The 23,399-nt window shown below is 37.8% G+C and overlaps 1 protein-coding gene across 1 annotated transcript in view; it reads left to right on the plus strand.

Annotated features, from left to right (window-relative positions):
• Positions 1-22,844, plus strand: part of CUNH14orf132 (chromosome unknown C14orf132 homolog) — a 47,547-nt gene extending 24,703 nt beyond the window's left edge. The window contains exon 2 of the mRNA XM_027849029.1: positions 22,338-22,844. Within this exon, the coding sequence (XP_027704830.1) occupies positions 22,338-22,562 (225 nt within the window). The 3' untranslated portion in view covers positions 22,563-22,844. The remainder of the gene's footprint in view (positions 1-22,337) is intronic.
• Positions 22,845-23,399: the final 555 nt, after the last annotated feature.

A 23,399-nucleotide genomic window follows, 5' to 3' on the forward strand; every position in this document is an offset into this window, starting at 1 on the left:
ATTCATAACTGAAAGCAGTGCTAAATTTCAATTAAAGATTAGTGGGGGGGAAAAGATGTAAATTTTTTTCCATCCAAGGTCATGGATCCCCTAAAATCTATCTATGAACTCATTTGGGGTCTGTGGACCCTCAAGAACCCCTAACCTACATGATCTCTATTCACTCTTCTAACTGTGACATTCTATGGTTTTATGATTTATTAAATCCTAATAGGACTAGTTTTAAGTCTATATCCCTCTTACACCAAATATAGTTCATTGAAACAGTAAGAATTTGGTAAATGTTTGTTGAATGAATTAGTGTTTGATCCATAGGTAGGGGTGTATTGGGGTGTCATTGGTCCTCTTCGAAAATGAAGGACAAACAACAACATTACTAATCATGATAATAATGATAATCCATATTAAAAATGCAGTCAGCCTAAGTCTGATTTGGATGTCATACACTTGAGATGAATTTGATGGACAGCTACATATAACAATAGCTCCAGGGTGTGGGTGACCTCCTATTACCAGGGTAATATTTGCTCTCCAGAGGAGTAATTTCAGACAGACTTGGTGCTAGCAGTTCAACTAATGTGATTAAAAGCTTCTGGTACATTCTCAGAACTTGAAATTTCCTGTAGTGACAATTTGTGAGCCAGGAGGATTGGAAGAAAAAAGCTTTTTCTTTTTTCCTCTTTAAAAAATAATTAAATTTATTAACATACAAAAAAATCTTACAGCTTTTTACAGCTTTGAAAAAAAAACTTTTAATACGCAATACATCCTGAAATAATCACTTGTTTTATAATTTGGCACTGATTTCACAACATTTTGATACATGTTTTTAAATTCTTTATTACGAAATCATGCCTTTTCACACCAGATATTAAGCATACCTTTGAAGAAAAGTCAATTTTTCTAAGTCCAGCCTTGATTATAATCCTTAGTCTTTCTTTTTTCAAGAAGCTTTTTCTCTTAATCATTCTTTCAGCTTATCAGTCAATCAATAAGCATTTATTAACCCTATATAATGTGCCAGATTCTGAAGTTACAAAAAAATTAAACAGTCCCTGCCCTCAAGGAGTTTGCCTTCTGTAAGGGGAGACAACACATATACATATAAGTATATACAAAACATGTGAAAAATGAGTACAAGGTAATCTTGGCCAGGAGAAACTAGTAACAGAGGGGATAAGGAAAGGCATCATGTAGTAAATGGTGCTTGAGCTGAACTTTGAAGGAAAATAAGGATACCAAGAGATAGAGGTGAAAAGAGGGTTCATTCCAGGCAGTGCTGAGGTGACTAGTGATATGGATGTTGAAGACATCATCTAACTTAATATTTCTATAAAGAACATTCAAGATGGCATGGTTTAGCGGAAAGAATACTAGACTTGGAGGGAGGAGACTTGGGTTTGTACTCTTGGGGAGCTCACCATATTGGTTCTAGACTTAGTGTGGACATGCAATGAGCTCTAGTCCTTTTGAGCCCTTCTAGCTCAGTGCCAGAGAGTGAAAGATTATCAGCCCCAGCTTCCTCAGCAGTAGGAGCTAGAGGGCCTGCAGTCATTTCAGCCAGTGGGAAGCCATTTGTTAACTTTAAACTACTATAGAAATGTAAATGATTAGAAGCTTGAATTCAAAAGTTCTGAGCTGGAAAGGATTTTATAGTTATAGAGTATTTACATGTGTGTATATATACATATATAAACAAAAATTCATCTTCTCTCCCTCCCTCCTGCCCCACCTCTATTGAAAAAGAAAAAAAAATAAAGTCCTTGTTAAAAAAAAAAAAACTAGAAAGGATCTTAAGGAAATTTCTGACTTTGGCAGTTCATCTTCTGTTTGTGAGAAAAAGTGGGGTTTTTTGCTATTTAAACAGCAGGTGCTAAAGACAGTTTTGACACTTTGCCTCTTGAAATGGGCAACAAGTTTCCTTGAAGGAGGAAGCAGTTGCATGGTTCAGTATAAAGTACACATGACTTGCAGCCAAAAGACCCAGGCTTGAGGTCCCAGCTCTGCCATTTGGGCAAATTGTTTCTTCTCTCTGAGCCTCAGCTTCCTCATCTGTAAAATGGAGATACCTTCTGTCACCTGCTTCCAAGGGTTGTTGTGAGGAAAGTGCCTTGTAAACTGGAAAGTAATCTAGGAATATGAGCTATTATTATTATAAAGTTGGCTTGGATAGGATGCCATCAGTCAGCAGAACAATACTAGTGGAGTCTTTGCTGGAGTTTGAACAATAATAAAGACATAATAGTTGTCATTTATATAGTACTTAGTATGTGCCATGCACTGTGCTAAGGGCTTGATAATTATTATCTCATTTGATCCTCACAACAATTCTGTAAGGTAAGTGATATTATTACCCCCATTTTACAGCTTAGGAAACTGACGCAAACAAGGGGCAAGTGATTTGTTCAGGGTCACACAGTTAGAAAGTGTGTGATGCCACATTTGAACTCAAAACTTTCTGACTCCAGGCCTGGCACTCTATCCACTGATCCACCTAACTGCCTAAAATGATCAGTTTTAGAGCTTGAAAGGATCTTAGAAAGATATTTCAGTTCAATAAGCATTTATTAAGTGCCTACATATGCAAGGCTCTGTGTTCAGTACTAGGGACACAAAGTGTAAGATCAACCGGTGAAAATTGCACAAGACTAATTTAGGCTTGAAGGAAAGAAAACTTCCTAATAATTAGAGTTGTCTCAAAGTAGAATGGTCTTCCTTGAAAGGTAGTGAGTTCACTATCACTCTCCTGCTCACTTGTGAGGTATATTCCAGGAGGAAATCCTAGTTCTTGGATGGGTTGTCCTCAATGGCCTCCAAAGCTCCTTCCAGCTCTGAGATTCTGTGATTCTGAGAGGTTCAGCATAAGAGCTATGAGAAAAGTTGTTAAGAAAGTGATTCAGTTTCAGCTGAGGTAATCAGGAAAGACTTCCTAGGAGGAAGTGTCACTTGAGAGGATCCATGAAGAAAGAGAATGATTTTAATGGGGTACAGAAGGGAGACTCTAGATTCAGAGTTGGCCTTTCATTCAACAAACATTTATTAATGACTTCTATGTGGAAGGCACTGTACTAGGCACTGGAAATACAAAGACAAAAATGGAAATCTTCACTTGGAAGGAAATAACTGCATACAGAAAAGTAAAAACAAAATAATAAATAGCCTAAAAGCAGAACACCAGCAACTAGGGAAATCAGAGAAGGCTTCCTATACCAGGCAGCATTTGAAATGACCTTTGAAGGACTCTAAGGATTCACTAATTTAGGAGTTCTTAATCTTTTTGTATGTTGTGGAGCCCTTTGGCAGGCTAGTGAAGCTTATGGAGCCCTTCTCAGAATAATGGTTTTAAATGCACAAAACAAAACACACAGGATTAGAAAGGAAACTAATTTACTGAAATACATTTATCAAAGCATAAAAAAGTTCACAAACCCCAAGTTAAGAGCCATGGATAAGATGAAGTCCAATTAGAAGGCTCTTAGAACTGTCTAGATGAGAGATGATAAGAAGGGGTAAAATTATGAATAGAGAGGAGGAGGTGGTGAAAGAGTTTGTAAAAGTAGAACCCAAAGAATTTGGTAACTGATTGTACATAAAGAGACAAGGACAAGTCACAGTTGGCCACATTTCAAGCTTGAGTGATGGAGAGAATGGAAGTTCTATTAACAGAAATAGGGAAATTGGGTGGATGAGCAGGTTTAGGGGATACAGTGGATTCAATTATATACATATTGAGTATAAAATGCTTGCTAGACATCATTAGAGATATCTAGCAGAGAGCTGGAGATGTCCAGGAAAGAGATTAGATTTGGGAATCATATACGTACAGCTCATAACTTAGCCCACAGAACAGTTAAGATTACTAAGGAAGAAACTGTAGAAAGAAAACAGAAAGCCAAGGACAAAGCCATGGTGAACACCAATGCTTAGAGGATGAAAGGAGACTAAATACCAACCATAGAGAGAGAACCCCAAAATGTTAAAGTAGGAAATTAGAGATCCCTTTACAGCTGAAGGTGAAGCATTGAGAAAGATGAGGCATTGCAAGGTTCAATGACTTGTCTAAGGTTACACAAGTAGTGGATTCAGGATTTGAATCCAGGCCTCCTGATATCCAAATACTAGTTCTTCCTGACCCAGTGTCTAATGCTGAGCTGAGCCTGTGCTTTTCCTTTAGATCCTTCAGAAAAGAAACTCTTGGTCTATTTTGAGAAAATATCTAGAAATGCCTGTGGATCCATTTAAGTGCCTATTGGAACAATCCTCTGTCTCCAGCTCCACCTGAGATAATAAAGTCTTCACCTAGCTCTAGGGATTAGGAAGCAGGCTCATTATAAGGCTGCTAAATTCAATACTTTTATACATGCCAATCATTATGTTTCAGATTTTATTTTCCTCCCACTAACGTACTCCTGAAATAAAATCTCCTAAAAATGGCCTTTTGGATTTTATAATTTAGGTCCACTTAAGGAAGGTATTCTTGGAGGGATAGATTAAATTTATTTGTCTCTGTGCCCAACTCACTCTGAGCAATAATTTGAGCATTAAACATATAATGGCCATTCCAGAGCTAGAAAAGGACCCTTACTTAGACTCATAGAGTTTGGAGTGTTTCAGCTGGAATAGACTTTAGCACATAGAGTTCCATTTACTTCTCCTGATATTTATTGAGCTTATATACCATATGTCAGGAATTATGCTAAGTGTTGGGGATAAAAATATAATGTTGAAATGGTCCCTACCCTCAAAGAGCTTATATTCTACTGAGTTTGGAGGGAACTGAGAGTCATAGAACATAGGCTACCACTCCCTTGCTTAAGGTCCTTCAGTGGCTACTTATTGCCACTAGCATAAATACAAACTCCTCAGCTTGGTATTTAAACCGTTTCCCAATCTGGCCCTGGTATGCCTTACCTTTCCAGGCTTATTTCATATTGTTCACCTTCATGAAGGATATGAACCAGCCAAACTGGCCCACTTGCTCTTCCCCATGCTCAACATTCTATCGCTAGCCTCCTTGCCTTTACTCACCATCCCCTAAGCCTTGAATGAGTTCCTGACTCACCTTCAGCTCTTAGAATCTCTGTTTTCCTTTGAGGCTCAAGTTAGGTTGCCATCTCCTATAGCATTTTCCTATCTCCCTTAATGCTAGTGCCTTCTATCTGATGATTGTCTCTACTATATCTTGTTTGTGCATAGTTAGCATGATGTTTCCTTCATTAGATTGTAAGCTCCTTAAGAGCAACAGAGTTAAGTGACTTGCCCAGGGTAAAATAGCTAGTAAGTGCCTGAGGCCATATTTAAACTCAGGAAGATGTGCCTTCCTGACTTCAAACCCCCACACTCTATCCACTTTGCCATCTATCTGCCCCACCTGGCATATCGTAGATGCTTAATAAATGCTTGTTAGCTTGATTTTTAAGCATTTCTTGATCCCCCATCCTCTCTCTCTCCTCTGATTAGTAGGTATATACTTATCTATTTACATGGTATATGTTCCCCATAGAATGAAAGCTCCTTGAGGGCAAGGATTATATTTCATTTTGTTTTGGTATCTCTAGCATTTGGCTCATAGTTGTGTTTAGTAAATGTTCATTGACCCTAGAGACTATTAATAGTCACTCACTCACATACTCTATCTACCTATCTTCTACCTATTTATGCATCTATCTCTATTTATATATTATCTATCTGTCTGTTTATGCATGTATGTATGTATATATGTATGTATGTATTATGTATATCTCTATTTATCTATGTCTGTAAGGGCAGCCAGGTGGCACAGTGGTTAGAGTGCTGGACCTGGAGTCAGGAAGACCTGAATCCAAATCTGGCCTTGGACACTAGCTAGCTGTGTGACCCTGGGGAAGTCACTTAACCCTGTTTGCCTCAGTTTCCTTACCTGTAAAATAATCTGGAGAAGGAAATGGGAAAGCACTCCAGTATTTTTGCTAAGAAAACTCAAAATGGAGTCATGAAGAGTCAGACTACTGAACAACAAAAATGACTAAAAAAAAATTTGTCTATGTATCTATCTATCAAGTCTAGTCTATACCTGACCCCCCCCCAAAAAAACCCACAATTTTATCATGGACTCCTTTGCAAATCTGGTGAAGCCCACGAGTCCCTTCTCAAAATGATATTTTAAAATGCATAAAATAAAATACATAGAATTGTAAAGGAAACCAGTTATAGTGCAATACAGTTGTTAAAGTATTTTTTAAAGTTCACAGACCTCATATTAAGAACACCTGATTGGTGGCAAAGAATTGGAAACTGAGGGGATGCCCATCAATTAGGGAAATGGCTGAATAAGTTGTGGTATATGAATGTGATGGAATACTATTGTGCTATAAGCAATGATGAGCGAGTGGACTTCAGAAAAACCTGAAAAGATTTGTATGGACTGGTGCTGAGTGAAGTGAGCAGAACCAGGAGAACATTGCACACAGTAACAGCCATGTTGTGCAATGAATAACTTTGATAGACTTAGTTCTTCTCAGCAATGCAAGGATCTAAGACATCTCCAAAAGTCTCATGATGGAAAATGCTATCCATATCCAGACAAATAGCTATGGAGTTTGAATGTACATTGAAGCATATTATTTGCTATTTTTTCCTTCTGTTGTGTTTTGTTTCCTCTTTCTGATAGTTCCTCCTATTGGTTCTAATTCTTCTTTACAACATGACTAATGTGAAAATAAGTTTAATAGAAATGTATATGTAGAGCCTATATCAGAATGCATGCCATCTTGGGGAGGGAGGCGGGGAAGGAGGGAGAGAAATTTAAATCTCAAAAGCTTATGAAAGTGAATGTTAAAAACTAAAAATAAATTAATTAGTTTTTAAAAATCTAAAAAAAAAGAACACCTAATTTAGTACAACCTGTTCATTTTTTGAAGGAAGAAACCAAAAGAGGGGAAATGTCTTTGCCCCAAGTTATAAAACCAGGTAACAGTTGAGGTAAGACCAGAACCCAGATTCCCTGACCAATATTTGATTCTCACATGTTTCAGGAGGATGAAATGATGTTGTCAAGGCAGAAAAAATCCTCTCTCCCACCCTCTACCTCTACTACATTTCATATTCTCAAAGAAGGCCATCACAATTGTTGGGTTAAATTTTCAAGAAATGCAAATGACTTATCTTTCTCAAGTATATGATACTGCTCATGTGAAGAAACCTACTACCTACACAAGCCTTGGTAAGCCCTGCGCAAATGCAGGCATCGCTGAGGGTCATTATTAACAACGAATATATTAAAAGATAATCATACACAGTGCTGTACTCCAAAGGATTTACTGAATTAATAAAAGTACTTATGACATATTATCATTATTACCATTGTTGTTAGTAATAAATAAGGATGCTTACACCACTTATCTCACAAGGTTTTTTTGGACCCAATGATAAAATGTATACAACAGTCTTTGTAACCTTCACAAAATGCTATATAAATGTCTTGTTGATATTATTAATAAGATAATATCTTAATGATAATAATAGCTGATATTTATAAAGCACTTTATGCTTACAGTTTGTAAAAGTACTTTACAAATACATACATGTAAAAATACATTGTGAGATGGGTACTGGTACCACTTCATAATATTCCTACTTTAAATGAAAGAAAACTGAAGCTCATGGAGATAAAGTGACTTATCAAAGATTTCATCTTTGATAAGTGGCAGACCCAGTACTCAAACTAAGGTCTTCTTACTTTAAATCCAGGGTTCTTTCATGATTTTGAACAACAAAGAAAGATAGCAAAACAAGTTTCTAATTAAGTTGAGATTTTTTTTCATTCTGTTCAGCTTGAAGTGAGCTTGAAGTGCTCACTTCAGAAAGACTTATCCACAAATAGGCAAGTTTCAGTATATGATCTATTGTGTCTCACAGACTAATAGAATCTCGGAATTTCAAAGGAATTGTAGAGGCCATTTAGTCTTCTTAATAATCTCCTCACCATACTGTCTACCTTCAGGCATCATCTTCATCTTCATTTTCCTCCCACGAGAACCTTGGACTCTACCCTTGGGTCTCCTAACTCTGATAAGCGAGGGCTTTTTCTGCCTTATCTTACCAGAGCCCAGTACTCCACATCACTTCCTGTCTCCTCACCATGCCCTTATGTCTTACCTCCCCCCTTCCAGCACTCCTTTATATATTGTCTTCCCCCATTAGAATGTAAGTTCCTTGTGGGCAGAGACCATCTTGCTTTTATTTGTATTTTGTTCTTAGCACAGTGCCTGTCATTTAAGTGCTTAATAAATGCTGGCTTGCTCTATCTATCTACCTATCTATCCATCTAATCCTGTCCTTAGTCTAGTCCTTACTGGACCAAGAATCCCTTTTATAACCCTGCCATTAAATGGTCACTCAGCTTTTGCTTAAAGGGTGAACTTCATATTTCTTGAAGCAGACAGTTTCCCTTTTGGGTGGCTCTAATTTTGAGGAAGTTTTCTCTATCATCAGGCCCAAACCTGTTTCTCTGTAACTTCTATCCATCACTCAAAGTTCTGCCCTTTATGGCCAGGCACAACAATCCTAATCCCTCTTCTATGTGACAATCCTTCAAATTTGAAGACAGTTATCATGTCTTCTTTGCCAGGCTAAACATCTTCAGTTCCTTCAACAGATCCTCATGTGGCACAATTGTGATACCCTTCAACTTTCTGTTTACCCTCTCCTAAATGCTTTCTATCCCTGTCCTTCCTAAGAGTTGACATCCACAATTGAATGTAATAATCCCAATGAGTTGTCTTCATCACTCAAAGATGGTTTTAATTTTTTGAGTGAGTTGTAGGGAAATCAGTTGCATAAGTACAGGATGGAGAATGCATAGTTAAGGGCAGTTTATCTGAAAAAAAAAGACAAAGTTTTAGGGTACCACAAACTAAAATTAAGAGTCAACAGTGTGATGTGATAGCCAGAAAAAATAATGGAACCTTGGACTACATTGATAGAGCTATAGTTTCTAGGAATAAGTAGATAGACCCTCTGTACTCTTCCCTTATCAGACCTCAATTATAGTATTGTGCAGGGTTCTGTGTGCCACAGTTTAAGGGTAGCAATATACTAGAGGTTGCCCAGAAGAAAGAAACCAGGATAGTAAAGGACCTTAAGTTCATGGCCTATGAAAATAGGTTAAAGGAACTGGGGTGCTTAACTTAAAGATGAGATGACTTGGAGACGACATATTCAAATATTTAAAGGGTTACTATGCAAAGAGGAATTAGATATGCTCTGTTTGGCCCCAAGGAACCAAACCAGGAAAAGTTGCAAAAAAGACAAATTTAGGCTTGATGGCATGAAAATCTTCCTGGTAACTGAAGACTTCTGGAAGCATAATGGATGCTTTGGGAGGTAGTGGTGGCCCCCTCATTGGAGGTTTTTAAGTAGTGGCTGGATGACTACTTATCTTGCATGTCATAGTGAGGATTCCTTCTGAGAATAGGCTGAAGTGGATTAATGCTGAGGTCTCTTCCAACTCTAACATTCTGTCCCTAAGTGTAGTTCTGGATGTGAAGTTATTTGGTTTTCCCTGCTGAACTTTTCCCATGTTAACTTCCTTCCCTGAAAATGTTTGCCTAAGGTAGGAGTAGGTGACTTGGGAGTAGTGAGTTCCCATCGCTGGAGGTCTTTACGGAGGAATACTACTTGTTGTGCACATCATAAACAGGATTCATGAATTGAGTACCAATTGAACTAAATGGTCTCTGGGGTCAACTCTGAAATGCTATGAAAGAGCACAGAGTCAGGAGATCTAGATTTAAATTCTGATTATGCCAATTACTATCTTGAGAACCATGAGCATTTTGATTCTCAGTGCCTTCATTTATAAAATTATTTAGAATAGTACCTCCCCTTGTTATGAGGAAAACACTTCATAAATCTTTAAGCATAATAAAAATGTGAGCATATTATTTTATTTTTGTAATATTATACTCATAATTATATTGATGTCATTTTATTTTTGTGGATCTGAGGATACTTCCTGTTAAACATCCTTTTCAAAACCAGAAGTTTTATTTCTTCCCCAATTGTGTTTGCTCACTTAGAATTTAAAATTTTGATTTGTATATTCAGATGATAGAAGCATTCTACACATGAAGAAGCTGAGGCTTAGAGGATCATAAGTGATTTTCCCATAATCATTCTGGGAGTTAAGTGATAATATTACAGTAATGAATATCTTGCATTTTAAGTGCATTCAATACTTGAACCTAATTCTGCTGCCTCTAGGTGATCAAATAATTAATGTTATTAATTATAATTGTTCAAAAGACCATAGCACTTTACTGTTACATAGCAATTTGCACATACTAACTTATTCAATCCCCATAACATCCTGTGGAATAGATGAGGAAATTGGGGACTGGAGAGGTGAAATGACTTGTCCAAAGTCACACAAGTACTGAGGGGCAGAGCAAGGGCTCATATTAGGTCTTCTGACTCTAAATTTGATGCTTTTTCTGTTATTTCATCCATCTGAATGTTTCTTGTGTGTTGGCCCATATGTTTTAGAAATTTCAAAAAATGTCCCTAAGGCATAAAATATGCCCATCTGATTAAAAATTCATTCTGTTCCCTGATAATATTCTGCTTGTTTGAAAGCAATTTCTTTTCTTCTTGAGTCACTCTAAAAATCAAATGCAAAAGGACAATATTAGAAGTCAAAGGACTTGGGTTCAAATGTAGTCTTTGACATTCACCTGAAAGCCCTTGGGCAAGTCACTTCCTCGTTGGCCGTCAGATTTTTATCTTTCAAATGAGGGTGTCTGGGCCATCACATTCCAGAGTATTAATCTGTGACTGAGAATACTCCCTTCCTCCCTCCTTTTTTGTTCTGAGTGGGACAGAGTGAGTTGCACTGGGTGATCAGCCATGGAAAGCTTGCTAGCTACATCAAAGATTTCATTTCCTTGTCTTGCCCCTCAAACTCAATCCTCTTCTAAATTTCTGTCATTTCTGTCAAGGGCAGATCCTTCTAGTCTCTCAATTTCATAATTACGTGTCATCCTCAATTCCTCACTCACCTCACATAGTCAAGCAGTTTTCAAATTCTGCCAATTCTATCTCCCCCAAATCTCCCATATCTGTCCTCTTCTCCCTATTCACACAGCAACTCTAGTTCAGGTTCTCATCACCTCTCACCTGGAAAATTGCAATAGTCTCTGAATTAGTCTCCTCCCAGGTTTCTCCTCTCTCCAATTCATTATCCACACAACTGCCAAAATGAATAACATGTGATAGAGCCCACATCTGACCATGTGTCTAACCTACTCAATAAACCCCAGTGGCTCTCTACTAATGCTCGAATATCTATTTGGCATTTAAAGACCTTTACAACTTGGCCCTAACCTATCTTTCCTACTTTACTATTTATTACTTTATTTCCTGCATTCTACAGTTTAGTCAAACTGACCTTCTTCACACTTACATAAATACACAACTAAAACAAGTGAACATGAATAGGAAATTAAAGTATGACACCATCCATTAAGTAGAACCAGGTAAAGAAAGCAGAATGGATTTATAGAGAACACATTTTACTGAAGTGCAAAGACAATTTTGTTGTTTTTGTGTTGTGTAATGGTGAATACCTATATACAGATACATGACTCCTGAAAAACTGTTACTTCAATTGACCCTTCTGACCTGTTATTTGATTATTGTCTTTTTATTGAAAGATAAATGATATATTTTCTATATAAGTTTTAACATGAGGTCTATCTATATCAAACATCCCTGTTTGACTAGCAATATTGATTAAATTAACTGAATAATTAATTACTAATAAATAGTTACTAGTTATAAGTTCATCCTGTCTCTCAAAATATACACAGTAACTTTTCAAAAATAATAAAGCCTATTCAATCACATTACTGTCACTAAAAATATTATTTATAGTTAATATAATTAACTAATTAATTAGTTAACTAGTTAATAATATTTTAGTGAGAGTAAGAAGGGCTTTTGTACCACTAACACAATGAAACAAAAATGCTATACATTCCATCTTTATGTCATCCTTTTAAATATCTATTTCCATGTGTTTTATAATTTATGTAATTATATAATTTATATACCATAACCATCCATTGGAGAAAGTGATCAAAACTTTTTTTTTTTTTACTGATAGGGTGCACAATGAAAAAGTTTAGAAATCACTAGACTACTTGACCTTAAAGGTTATCAATAACTCTAAATCCCTTTACTTACTTTTCAACATAAATTGGACTGGTTTCTTTTCCTCATATTAAGAAAGGCATGCTCTCCACAATAGCTCTACTGTACTCTGAACTTTGTAGGCCACATCAGTTCTGGGCACCACATTTAGGAATTCAGAATATTTTAGAGGAAGGCAACCAGGATGGTGAGAGAGCTGGAGAACATGCCATAAAATAACTGGTTGAAGGAAAAAGAAATGTTTATGCTGGAGAAGATAAAATTTAGGGATATATGGCAGTCTTCAAGTTTGCAAAAGAGGATTTCATGTATTGTCTTTGTCTCCAGTGGGAGACCTGAGAATGACCAAACAGCAGGCCAGAGACAAAGTGCCAGTAATCAGGTAGCCTTTTAATTAATTAGTTTCATTATGAGGAACAGATTCACAAATTGGGAATTCTCCTGATCAGAATTCCACCTTGCTGAAGTGAAGGCGGAGATTATATACATAAATCACAATGGGAATGGGGGCAGGGGAAGGTGGTTTACAAATAATCTTTTCCCAGGGCTTAAGTGGTTTCCCATGACCAGCCCACAAGTGGAAGACAATACAACAATTCTGGAGTCCTATGGGAGCAATATTGCTCAAGTCTTTGAGGGCCATTATTTGGTGGGTCACAGGACCAGAGTTCTGTGATGGGAACAAGTTCTACAACGTCCGATTTGCTTCACTTACGGCACACATATTCAAGAATGTATGAGATAAAGCATTGTCAAGGGTTTGATTGAGCATTTCAAGCTTCATTGTGAGTCTGACTCACAAGTTAGAAAAGGTAATTCTGAAAAGTTTAATCTATTAGTACATTCATTACACATACCATATAAATTATTAAGAAAATCATAAGAACCTTCACAGTGTCATGCAAGGATAAACTTTCTAACAATTAGAGCTATCTCAAAGTGTATTGGGATACCTCCAGAGGGAGTGAATTCTCCCTCTTTGCAGGTCATAATATCATAGATGTAGACCTCAGAGGCCAACTAATCCAGGTCCCTCATTTTACAAAGGAAGCACCTGAGGCCAAGAAAAGTTAAATGACTTACCTAAGGTCACATAACATCTAAATGAAAAAGGGGAATTTGAACACACATTTACCAGTTCCAAGTCTGTTTTTCCCATTATACCAACCACACTGCCTCTCAAACAGAGTATTAATTGAATTAGATCACTTTCCAGCTTAAGGATTCTGTGAGTTATGCTTATTTTTGCTATGGGTTTGTGAAGTTGAAGAATCTTAATCATGGTGTGATGTGACTATCTTAATTGTTAAACATTAGATTTGTTGTGACAAGGCAACAGTGAACCGAAGGTCAAATTGTCTTGTGTCTAGTGTTGGATTCAACTGCCCCCTTCAATAAGTATAAGTATATTCTGAGGCAGCTCTCAGAGAGATGTTTATTAGGTCAAGTCCGGTAAAGAATTTCTGAGCCAGACCTTTTCAATGTCAAGGGGCAACATTGTCAAAATGGCAGAACGTAATGAATGAATGATAGAAAAACAGAATCCAATTCCTCCACATTTCAGTATTTTCTCAGGCCATTGTTCCTGCTCTAATTTCACATCCTCCTCTTCCAAATCTCAACTCTATAGTTAACCAGTTCAATACTGTACTATCTTCTATTGTCCAATCCCTTCCCACCTTGCCCTATCACCACCACCCATCTTTTACTAAACCCCAACATAATTTCACTTCTATTTTATGTCTCCTCTCAAGTGCTGTTGAATAGAGCTAGAGAAAGTCATACAACTGAGCTGATTGGGTACATTACAAATTTGTTACCTATTGTTAACTAAGCCTTCCATGCAACAAACAATCCTTTTGCTTCTCCTTAACTGATTCCCAATCCCATTCTCTACAGAAGTTGTCCTAAACTTTCTCTTCTCTCTTACAACCTCCCACACTTCCTCTCCCCTCTGTTTCAGATGAGGAGGACCTCACATCTTACTTTAGTGAAAAATTTGAGTTCATTTACCATGCTCTCTCTTCTCTCCTCTTCATCTCAAAACCCCTTGACATCTATCTCTCCTCTTTTCTTCCAGTTGCTAATAATAAAGTGACTCTTCTTGCCAAGACCAGCTCTTCTACCCATGTCCTTGATCCTGTTCCCTTATATCTCTAGCAGATTGCATTCTTTTCCTCTCCTATCCTCCCACTTATATCCAACTTCAATGTCTTCCTGTTTACTTACTCCTCTGCTCCTTTCAGGGGCAGGTAGGTGCTACAGTGGTTACAGCCTAGAGTCAGGAAGACTCATCTTCCTTAGTTCAAATCTAGCCTCAGACACTTACTAGCTGTGTGACCATTGGCAAGTCACTTAACTCTTCTCCCCTCAGTTTTCTCATCTGTAAAATAAGCTGAGAAGGAAACGGCAAAACCACTCCAGTATCTTTGCCAAGAAAATCCCAATGTGGTCACAAAGCTTTGGACACAACTGAAAAACAACTGAACAACTGTTGCTTTCAAACATATCCAAGTTTTTCCTTCAGTAAATATCCTATCAAGCTAACATCCTAAATCTGTTCTCCCTTTTTCAGCCAAATTCCTAGAAAAATAATCTGTGTACACTCATTGATTCCACTTCCTCTCCTTTGACTTATCCTTATCCTTGGGAGTCTGGCTTCTAACCTTGTCAATCAGTTGCTCTTTTCACAGTTACCAAAGATCTCTTAATTGTTGAATATGATGGTCTTTATTCAGTCTTCATCCTTCTTGACATTTTTTGCAACATTTGAAACTATTTACATCCTCTTCTCCTATATAATTTCTTGCTTTATGTAGCACTATTTTCTCCTACCTATCTGGCTACTCCTTCACTTTCCTTTCCTGGCTCTAACTGTGGATGTCCCCCAAGGTTCTGTCCTGGATCCTCTTCTTTTCTCTTTTCTTCTCTTCTTCTCTCTCCTCTCTCTCTGTGTGTCTGTGTCTCTCTCTGTGTCTCTGTGTCTCTCTCTGTGTCTCTGTCTCTGTGTGTGTCTCTTTCTGTCTCTGCATCTTTCTTTCTCTGTCTTTCTCTGTCTCTGTCTGTCTCTGTCTCTCTGTCTGTCTCTCTCTCTCTCTCTTTCCTTAAAAGGCAGCTGGTAGAATAGTGGCTAGAGTTCTGGGACTGGAATCAATGAGTTCAAATCTGACCTCAACTACTTGCTAGCACCCTGGGCACATCATTTAACCTCTGTTTGCATCAGTTTTCTCAACTATAAAACGGGAATAATTATAGCACTTACATTGAAGGATTGATGTGAGGATTGAATGAGATAATATTTGTGAAAAGCACTTAGCACAATACCTGGCTCATAATAGGCACTATACAAATGCATATTCCTTTCTATTCCCTCCCTCTATCCATGTTCAAAATAGCCTTATTATCTTTTCCTCAATCTCACCCCTTTCCCAAACTTTCCTATTTCTTTTGGTGGCACCACTATTCTTTCATTCTCCTAGGGTTGTAACCTAGGTTTTATCCTTGGCAACTCATTCTCCATCACCTCACATATCTGATTCATTGCCAAATCAGTTCTTCTCTACCTCTACAACACTCTCACATCCAATCCCCTTATCTCTGCTTTCACATCTACCACCTTAGTTCAGGCCTTCAGCACCATTCACCCAAACAATTGCTATGGCCATCTAATTGGTGTCCCCGATTCAAATAAAAACCTTAGCACCCCTGCTAGAGATTTTTCTTTAAGTTCAGATACTTTCTACTGGGAGATGCTGAATCTGATGTTGAGATTCAACACTAGTAGAGCTAGTGTAAATCTTATATCCTCACTAATATGGTGAGCCCTGGTATTGGAGGGCTGCCAGACCACCTAAATAGGAGCAAATCAGTCCATACTAGGGGGAAAAGGAGCAGGTTAAAGCTTCTATAACAATTAGCATTGGGATTGGGCCCCATGAATGGCCACTGCACTTCTAGTCTGGGAAAGGTTAGAAGACTCAGTCTCAAAAAAAGAAAAAAAAATTAAAATGCAGCCATGACCATGTCACGCTGATTTTCAATAAATCCTAGTTGCTCCCTATTTCCTCTAGGATCAAGTATAATCTTTTCTATTTAACCCTCTAACACCTTTTACAACCTGGCACTAACCTACCTCTCCAGCTTCATTATGGATTACTGTCAATCATATATTCTGTGGTCCAATCAAACTGGCCTTTTCTTCATTTCTCAAAGATAGTTTTCCATCTCCCATCTACATACCTTTGTTCTGGTCAACCCACACCCACTCCCATGCCTGGAATGTACTGCTTCCACTTCTAATGCATAGGGTTCCTCACTTCATTCAAGACACAACTCACTTTCTATATAAAGTTTTTCCTAATCTCTAACCTTAATGTTAATACTTTCTCTACCCTATTTTGCATTTTTTCTCTACATATTTATTCTGAATATACTTGTGTGTGTTCATGTTGTCTTCTACATTAAAGCACTCCGTTTTGATTTTTTTTATCTCTGATGCTTAGCACAGTGCATGTCATATAGTGCTTAATAAATATTGTTAGAATGATTAATATAGACTCATCTGAAAGATCTGCTGTCCTTTCAACATTGTTATCAATGACTCAGATAAAGGCGTCCATGGCAGTCTCACTAAATTTGCCAATGATACAGAGCTGATAAGAAGAGCCAAAATACTGGATGAGAGATTCAAGATGCAAAAGGATCTCAAGCAGGCCAGAACATTAGACTAAATCTAATAGGATGAAACCTATTAAAGGATGAATATACGGCTTTCCCCTAGGTTCAAAATACTAACTTCACAAGTATAAGATGGGGAGAGGCATGGTTAATCAGCAGTTTGAAATAGATCTGGAAAGCTCTTTAGGAATAAAAAGTGTGATATGGCAATCAAAAAGTTATGAAGACATGACAATACCAGTCCTCTGCCTTGATCAAACCACATCTTGCATGTTTTCATTCAGTTCTGGGTCACAAGTTTATGAAGGATAGGATATTGATAAGCTAAAAGACACTCATGGGAAGACAACCAGAATGGTGAAGAACCTTGAATCTATGTTATTAAGCACTTACTCTGTTCCAGACACTGTACTAAGCACTCAGGACACAAAAAAAATGAAAATGTATGGTCATTGCCCTCAAGGAATTTACATTCTAATGGAGTAGGGGTAGACAACATGGAAACAACATTATTCATACAAGATACATAGAATTATATGAAAAAATCTCAGAGAGAAAGTACTAGCAGTGAGTGGATTGGGACATGACCTAATATAAAGTTCCAACAAAAGGATACTAAGAAGAAACAATCAGATTGGTAAGAGGAGAACCAGGAGAGCAGCATCATAATCCATAGAAGAGAGACTCTCCAGGACTAGAGGGTGGTCATGAGCATCAAATAAGGGAGATAGAGAAGGATAAGGACTAAGGAAAGATGATCAGGTCTGTTGATTAAGAGATCACTGGTAACATTAAAGAGATCAATTTGAATGATGAAGGCAGAAGGTTGATTGCAAATGATTGAGAAGTGACTGAGAAGAGAGAAAGTAGAGGTACCTAGTATAGACAATTTTCTCAAGGCATTCAATCAAGGAGGGGAGGAGAGATAGAGGATGATAGCTAATGGAGATCATTGAATCAAGTAAGGGCTTTTTAAGGATAGAGGAGACATGAACATTTTTATAGGCAGCAGAGAAGAGAACCAGTAGATTAGGAAAGAGTAAAGATTAGAAAGGGGGTGGAGATGACAGTAATGGCAACCTGCTGGAAAATAAATGAGGAAATTGGATGAGGGATGCATGTAGAAGGGTTTGTCTTGGTAAGGAAAAGTGCTACTTCATTGTGTTAGGCAAGGGTGAAGAAGGAGATCATGGGGGAAATGTTTGAGTGATGGGATATGAGGAGGAGGACTGAAAAGGAAGCTTTTTGCAAATGGCCTTAATTTTTTAGGTGACCTATGAAGTGAGGACTTTAAATGAGGGGGTGAAAGGAAGAAATGCCTAGGGAGGCATGAGAAGGGATGAGAAGGTTTATAATAGTCACTGTAGTGAATGGGATATTGTATCAATCAGGGAGGTGTAAAAGGATTCCCTGTTGAAATTAGTGAGCATTTGAGATTATGTAACATAAATTTGTAGCGGACCCAGTTAGTATGGATTCTCTCTCTCTCTCTCTCATATATATGTGTGTGTGTGTGAGTGTGTGTGTGTGTGTGTGTGTGTATACACATACATACACACACACACATATATGTGTGTGTATTTATGTACGTACGTATATGTATGTGTATGGGTATATGTATGTATATGTAAACATATCCATTCAACAACATTTAAATAAAAGGAAATGAGTCAGATTCCAGTGCTTTGGAATTCCAGATTGAGATTTGGCAATGTGGTCTGTGACAGGATGAGAGGGTGAGAAATTCTTAGAGGAGAGGATAGTATAGAGTTGAGTTGGTTTGCCAAGGAACAGATAAAGAAAGGAGGAGAAAGTAGCCAGAGCCAGGTTGATGGCCATGTCACTTGATGATCAGGTAAAGGAATTAGGAATGTTTAGCTTGGTGAAGAAAAGATTCATGGAGGAAGCAATTACTCTCTTCAGATAATTTAAAGGGCTCTCATGCTCCCTTCCCTATTTAATGCTAGGGGATGGGACAGGGAGCAAATGAGTTCAGTTTGGGACAGGTTGAGTTTGCTGTGTCAATGGAACATCCATGTAGAAATCCCTGATGAATAGTTAAAAGTGTGGGGCTGCAGTCTGGGGACAGATCAGCACTGATGATTGAGATATGGGATATTGAGATATTGAGATAGCACTCAGGAATGACATGAATAAAGATGATCATTGGAACTGTCAGTTTGTCAATGGAGAAAGCATAAAAATAAGGAGAAGAGAGCTGAAGTAAGCCTTTGGTGAAAGGGAGAAATGCTCACATTTTGGGGAAGGGGAAAAAAAGGAGAAAGATCCAGAGTCAGTGTTCTTTCTTCTATAGCAGGTTCTTTCCTTCTCCCTAGCAATGTATTGGTGAAAAAAGGAAAAGCCCTCAATGATCAGTTAAGGAACCTGGATTCTATTCCTAGCTTTAGCACTAGCTGTATGCCATTAGGCACATCACTCAACCTCTCTGGGTCTTGATTTCCTTAGCCATAAAATGAGTATAATAATACTTTCATGTAATTCATAGGCTAGAAAGCATGTAGAAAGCTACATGGAAAGTAATTTGTAAGTCTTAAAATGTTACAGAAGCATAAACTATTCTTATTAACATTATTTTGTTTTCTCCTTTCCTGCCACCTGACTTATACTGTACTTGTGAATCCTCAAAACTTGTGGGAGGGTAGCTCTTTTTGTGCCTCCTTTTGTTTGTTATGATGCCATCATTTATTATATAGGATGGGTTTCTTTTTATACCCAAGGATGTCTTTAGTTAAGTGCAATTGAAAGAAGAAAGTTTTTCATTCCTTGCCAAGGCTTACATAGCTGGGGACTCTGAGTCTAGAGCAGAGGCTCTTAACTAGGTGGATAGATTTCAGTGGGCCTATGAACTTGGACTGGGGAGGATTACATCTTTATTTTCACTAACCTCTGGTTTCCTTTATATCCCATGTTTTCATTTTATGCATTTAAAAGCATTATTCTGATTATGGCCCCACCAACTTTACCATACTACCAAAGGGGTCCGTGACACCCCAAAAGGTTAAGAACATCTGATCTAGGGGGCAGCTACATGTTGCAGTGGATAGAGCACCGGCCCTGAAGTCAGGAGGACCTGAGGTCAAAGCTGGCCTCAGACCAAACACTTGACACTTACTAGCTGTGTGACCCTGGGTAAGTCACTTAACTCCAATTGCCTTAAAAAACAAATCAAAAAAAAAGGAACATCTGATCTAATCACTCTTTCTCATGACAACCCTTCAAATATAATGATGATGATGATGGTGCTAGCTAGCATTCATATGGCACTTTAAGGTTTGCAAAGTGCTTTACATATATTGTCTCATTTGATGCTTACATAACAATTTTGTATTGTCTATAAAGTAGGGACAGTTATACCCATTTTTTGGATGAGTGAACTGAGGCTGAGTATTTAAGTGATTTACCCAGGATCACACTGTTAGTAAGTGTCTGAGGGAAGATTTGAACTCAAATCTTCCTGAGTCCAAAGTTTCACGTTCTATTCACTATGCCAACTAAAGAGAGCTCTCCTATCTTAGCAAAGATAAGTTATCAGAGTAATTGTTACTTTTAGAGAGCAAGGTCTTGGGGCAAAAGGCCATCAACATAGTGTTTTCATCTCACAAATGAAGAAATTAGATCAAGGTTCCTTCCCACTCTAAAATACTATGATTTCATGCATGTGGTTGACTCTGGGAAGAATTATGAAGCAGATGCATTGCATATTCAGTGCCCTCCCCATCACTACGCCAGGTGCCTATGCTCCTGGTCATCCAGCAGTACCCACACAGGCCTCTTATCTTTGGAGAATATACCAAACATTTACCTGTCTTTCCCTCCTATCAAAACTTACCATGTGAAGTCCATATCTTTTTGGAGACAGACAATATTTTTCAGGCCATAATGAGTAGCACTGAACTTAGAATCAAAGCCTAAGTTCAAATACCTCAGATACCAGTTAGCTCTGTGACTTTCTGATCCTGTCTTGCCTCTAGTTTTCTCATCTGTAAAATGAAGGTAACAATAGCACCTACCTCACAGGATTGTTGTGAGGTTCAAATAAAATAATATATGTGTATGTATAGCACCTTGCAAAACTTAAAGTGCTAAATGAATAAAATAAATGAGTTATTATGATGATTATAATTATTATGGCACATCTAGTCCATCTCTTTCATTTTCTAGATGAGTGAGCCTAGGTCAACATACTACATCTCTTGGCACCCTCTCTAAACCAGGCTAGTCCTTCCCTCATGCTTCACTGACACACAGGGCAAGGAGAAATTAGCATTCCCCCTTTTCCTTTTCTGACATTTTTGGACCCTACCTCTGTTACCATCTATCCTTTAACATTAATTTCATCCTGTTTAAAGCCTTATTGCTGTCATCTATGGACCTTTTAATTACTCTTCCCCCCAAATTACTCTCCTTCTTTCCCAACAATTTGAATATGCATCTCTCCTTAAGCTCTCTATGAACTACCTGGACTCCCGGCTTTTCAGGATTAAAATTTCCAGGATCACTTCCGTATCCAGTTTACATTTGCCCTGCAAAGGAGTAATCACTCCTATATCAGCATCTCCCATACCCCATATTCCTAGTTACAGTTTATCATAGCTTTTCTTACAGCTTTTTAGTAAACTAAACTGTCATGGAATTACTGTTACCATCATTAGCAATCTCTCTCCCCAACTCCAGGGCTGTCTCCAAAATGGAAAGTTATTAATAGTGGAAAATTTGTACCTGTATTCAGGGGCATATTGGTAAATGTTTAACAATCAGTTCTCCAGGAAAGTTTAATCTGCATTATTAACACTTTTTCCATCACTTTCTTAAGTCTAGACAATTAATAAAGTAATAAATCAAGGCCCAGTTTGTATGTTGATTTCTGAGGCTCAGACTGAAAATTTAACAATTGGATCTTATGATCCATCTCCAGAATTCTGCTTCATATCTTCAATCTGAATCTCAATCTCATTTTTCCACATAGGATTGAGGGGCTATAAAATGCCTCTTTTTATAAAGCAAAGGTTCTCATTAAGTTTAAATAAAGGATGGCAACTCATATTTTACAGAATTTTTAAGTTCAAAAAGCACTTTTTCAGAGCATTCCTAAGAGCTAGTGCTAGAGTGACTAGTCTAGTGACTAGAGAGCTTTAAAGTTTACAGAGCATTTCAGTTATGTCATTTGAGTCTCATGACAGCCCTGTGGGGTGGATATTGCATGTATTATTATTTTCATTTTGTGGATAAGGAAACGAAGGCTCAGAGAGATTGAGGATGCCCATGATCATATATCTAATAAGTGTGTGCCAGGAGTGGGATTCAAACCCAAACCTCTCCTAACTCCAAGTCCAAAGCATGTTCCGGTATCATCAGCGTTTTTAGGATGATAAAATCGAGACATTCAAAGGCAAAGTGATTTGCTCAGAATGTTTAAACTCTGCTTAATCCTTTCCCATCCTTCTCCACAGATTCCTGTTATGGGAGGGGCCTTTATGGATTCACCAAATGAAGACTTTAGTACTGAATACTCCTTGTTTAGCTCATCGGCCAATGTCCACACAGCCACTTCGGGGCCAAACCAACTGGAAGACCCACCTCGTTCTTCCAATGATGCCATCTTATTATGGATTGCCATAATAGCCACCATTGGGAATATCGTGGTGGTAGGCGTTGTCTATGCCTTCACCTTCTGAGTAACACAAAGATTGAACAGCTGATGAGCATGAGGCCTGACCCTGCTAAGTGGAAGGAGTGCTGGTAATCATGTGTGAAGCAGAATCCTGCTGGTATGGACAGCCAGTAATTGTGTGTGCTTCTTCTCCCTATCCTTGTAGATAGAATTAGGCCCTGCTATGCCAAGATACTGGTTGGCTCATCATTTAGTTTTCACCAAGGTCTAGAAATGAAAGTTGACAAATAGGGCCAGCCTTCAGTTTTTTACATAGTCCTTTCAAAGCCTGATGGTATAAACTTGAATAGTGCTAAAAATTTGAAAATTTGGTTTGGTTTTGACAGGCAACTGCTATGCCTTCTAAAGGCTCAAGGTTCATTTGGAAAACTAGGGGAAACAAATTAACTTGTACATTTTTCCTGCTTTTTTTTCCCTTCCAGCTGGATTTTCTGTTTTTTTTGTGGGTGAAGGGAAGAAACTTGGGAAATGAGTACTGTATGATTAAGTTAATTAAGTACAGTTATGTAGTATTCAAATACTAATATTTTTTATGATAGAAATAAAGATGTTTTCTATCTCCTTCTGAAAAATTAGATATTGTTGTAACCAGATACTACCTTAGATTTGATGTTGTCCAAACCCTTCATTTTCCAAATTAGAAAAATGAGGTGCATACAGGGATTGCCTAAGGTCACATAGCTAATCAACAGTAGAACAGAGAACAGAACCCAGGTTTCCTGGTTCCTCAGTCACTGCTGTTTCCATTCCCTGGTTTCTCTTTTAGGAAAGGAGAAATGGTCCTTGATAAGCTCATTCAGGGATACTTAAAACTCTTCTACATAAAAGAACAGACAGCCCC

This window comes from Vombatus ursinus, unplaced genomic scaffold (genome assembly GCF_900497805.2).
Source record: "Vombatus ursinus unplaced genomic scaffold, bare-nosed wombat genome assembly UNPS02007284.1, whole genome shotgun sequence".
Taxonomy (NCBI): Eukaryota; Metazoa; Chordata; class Mammalia; order Diprotodontia; family Vombatidae; genus Vombatus; species Vombatus ursinus.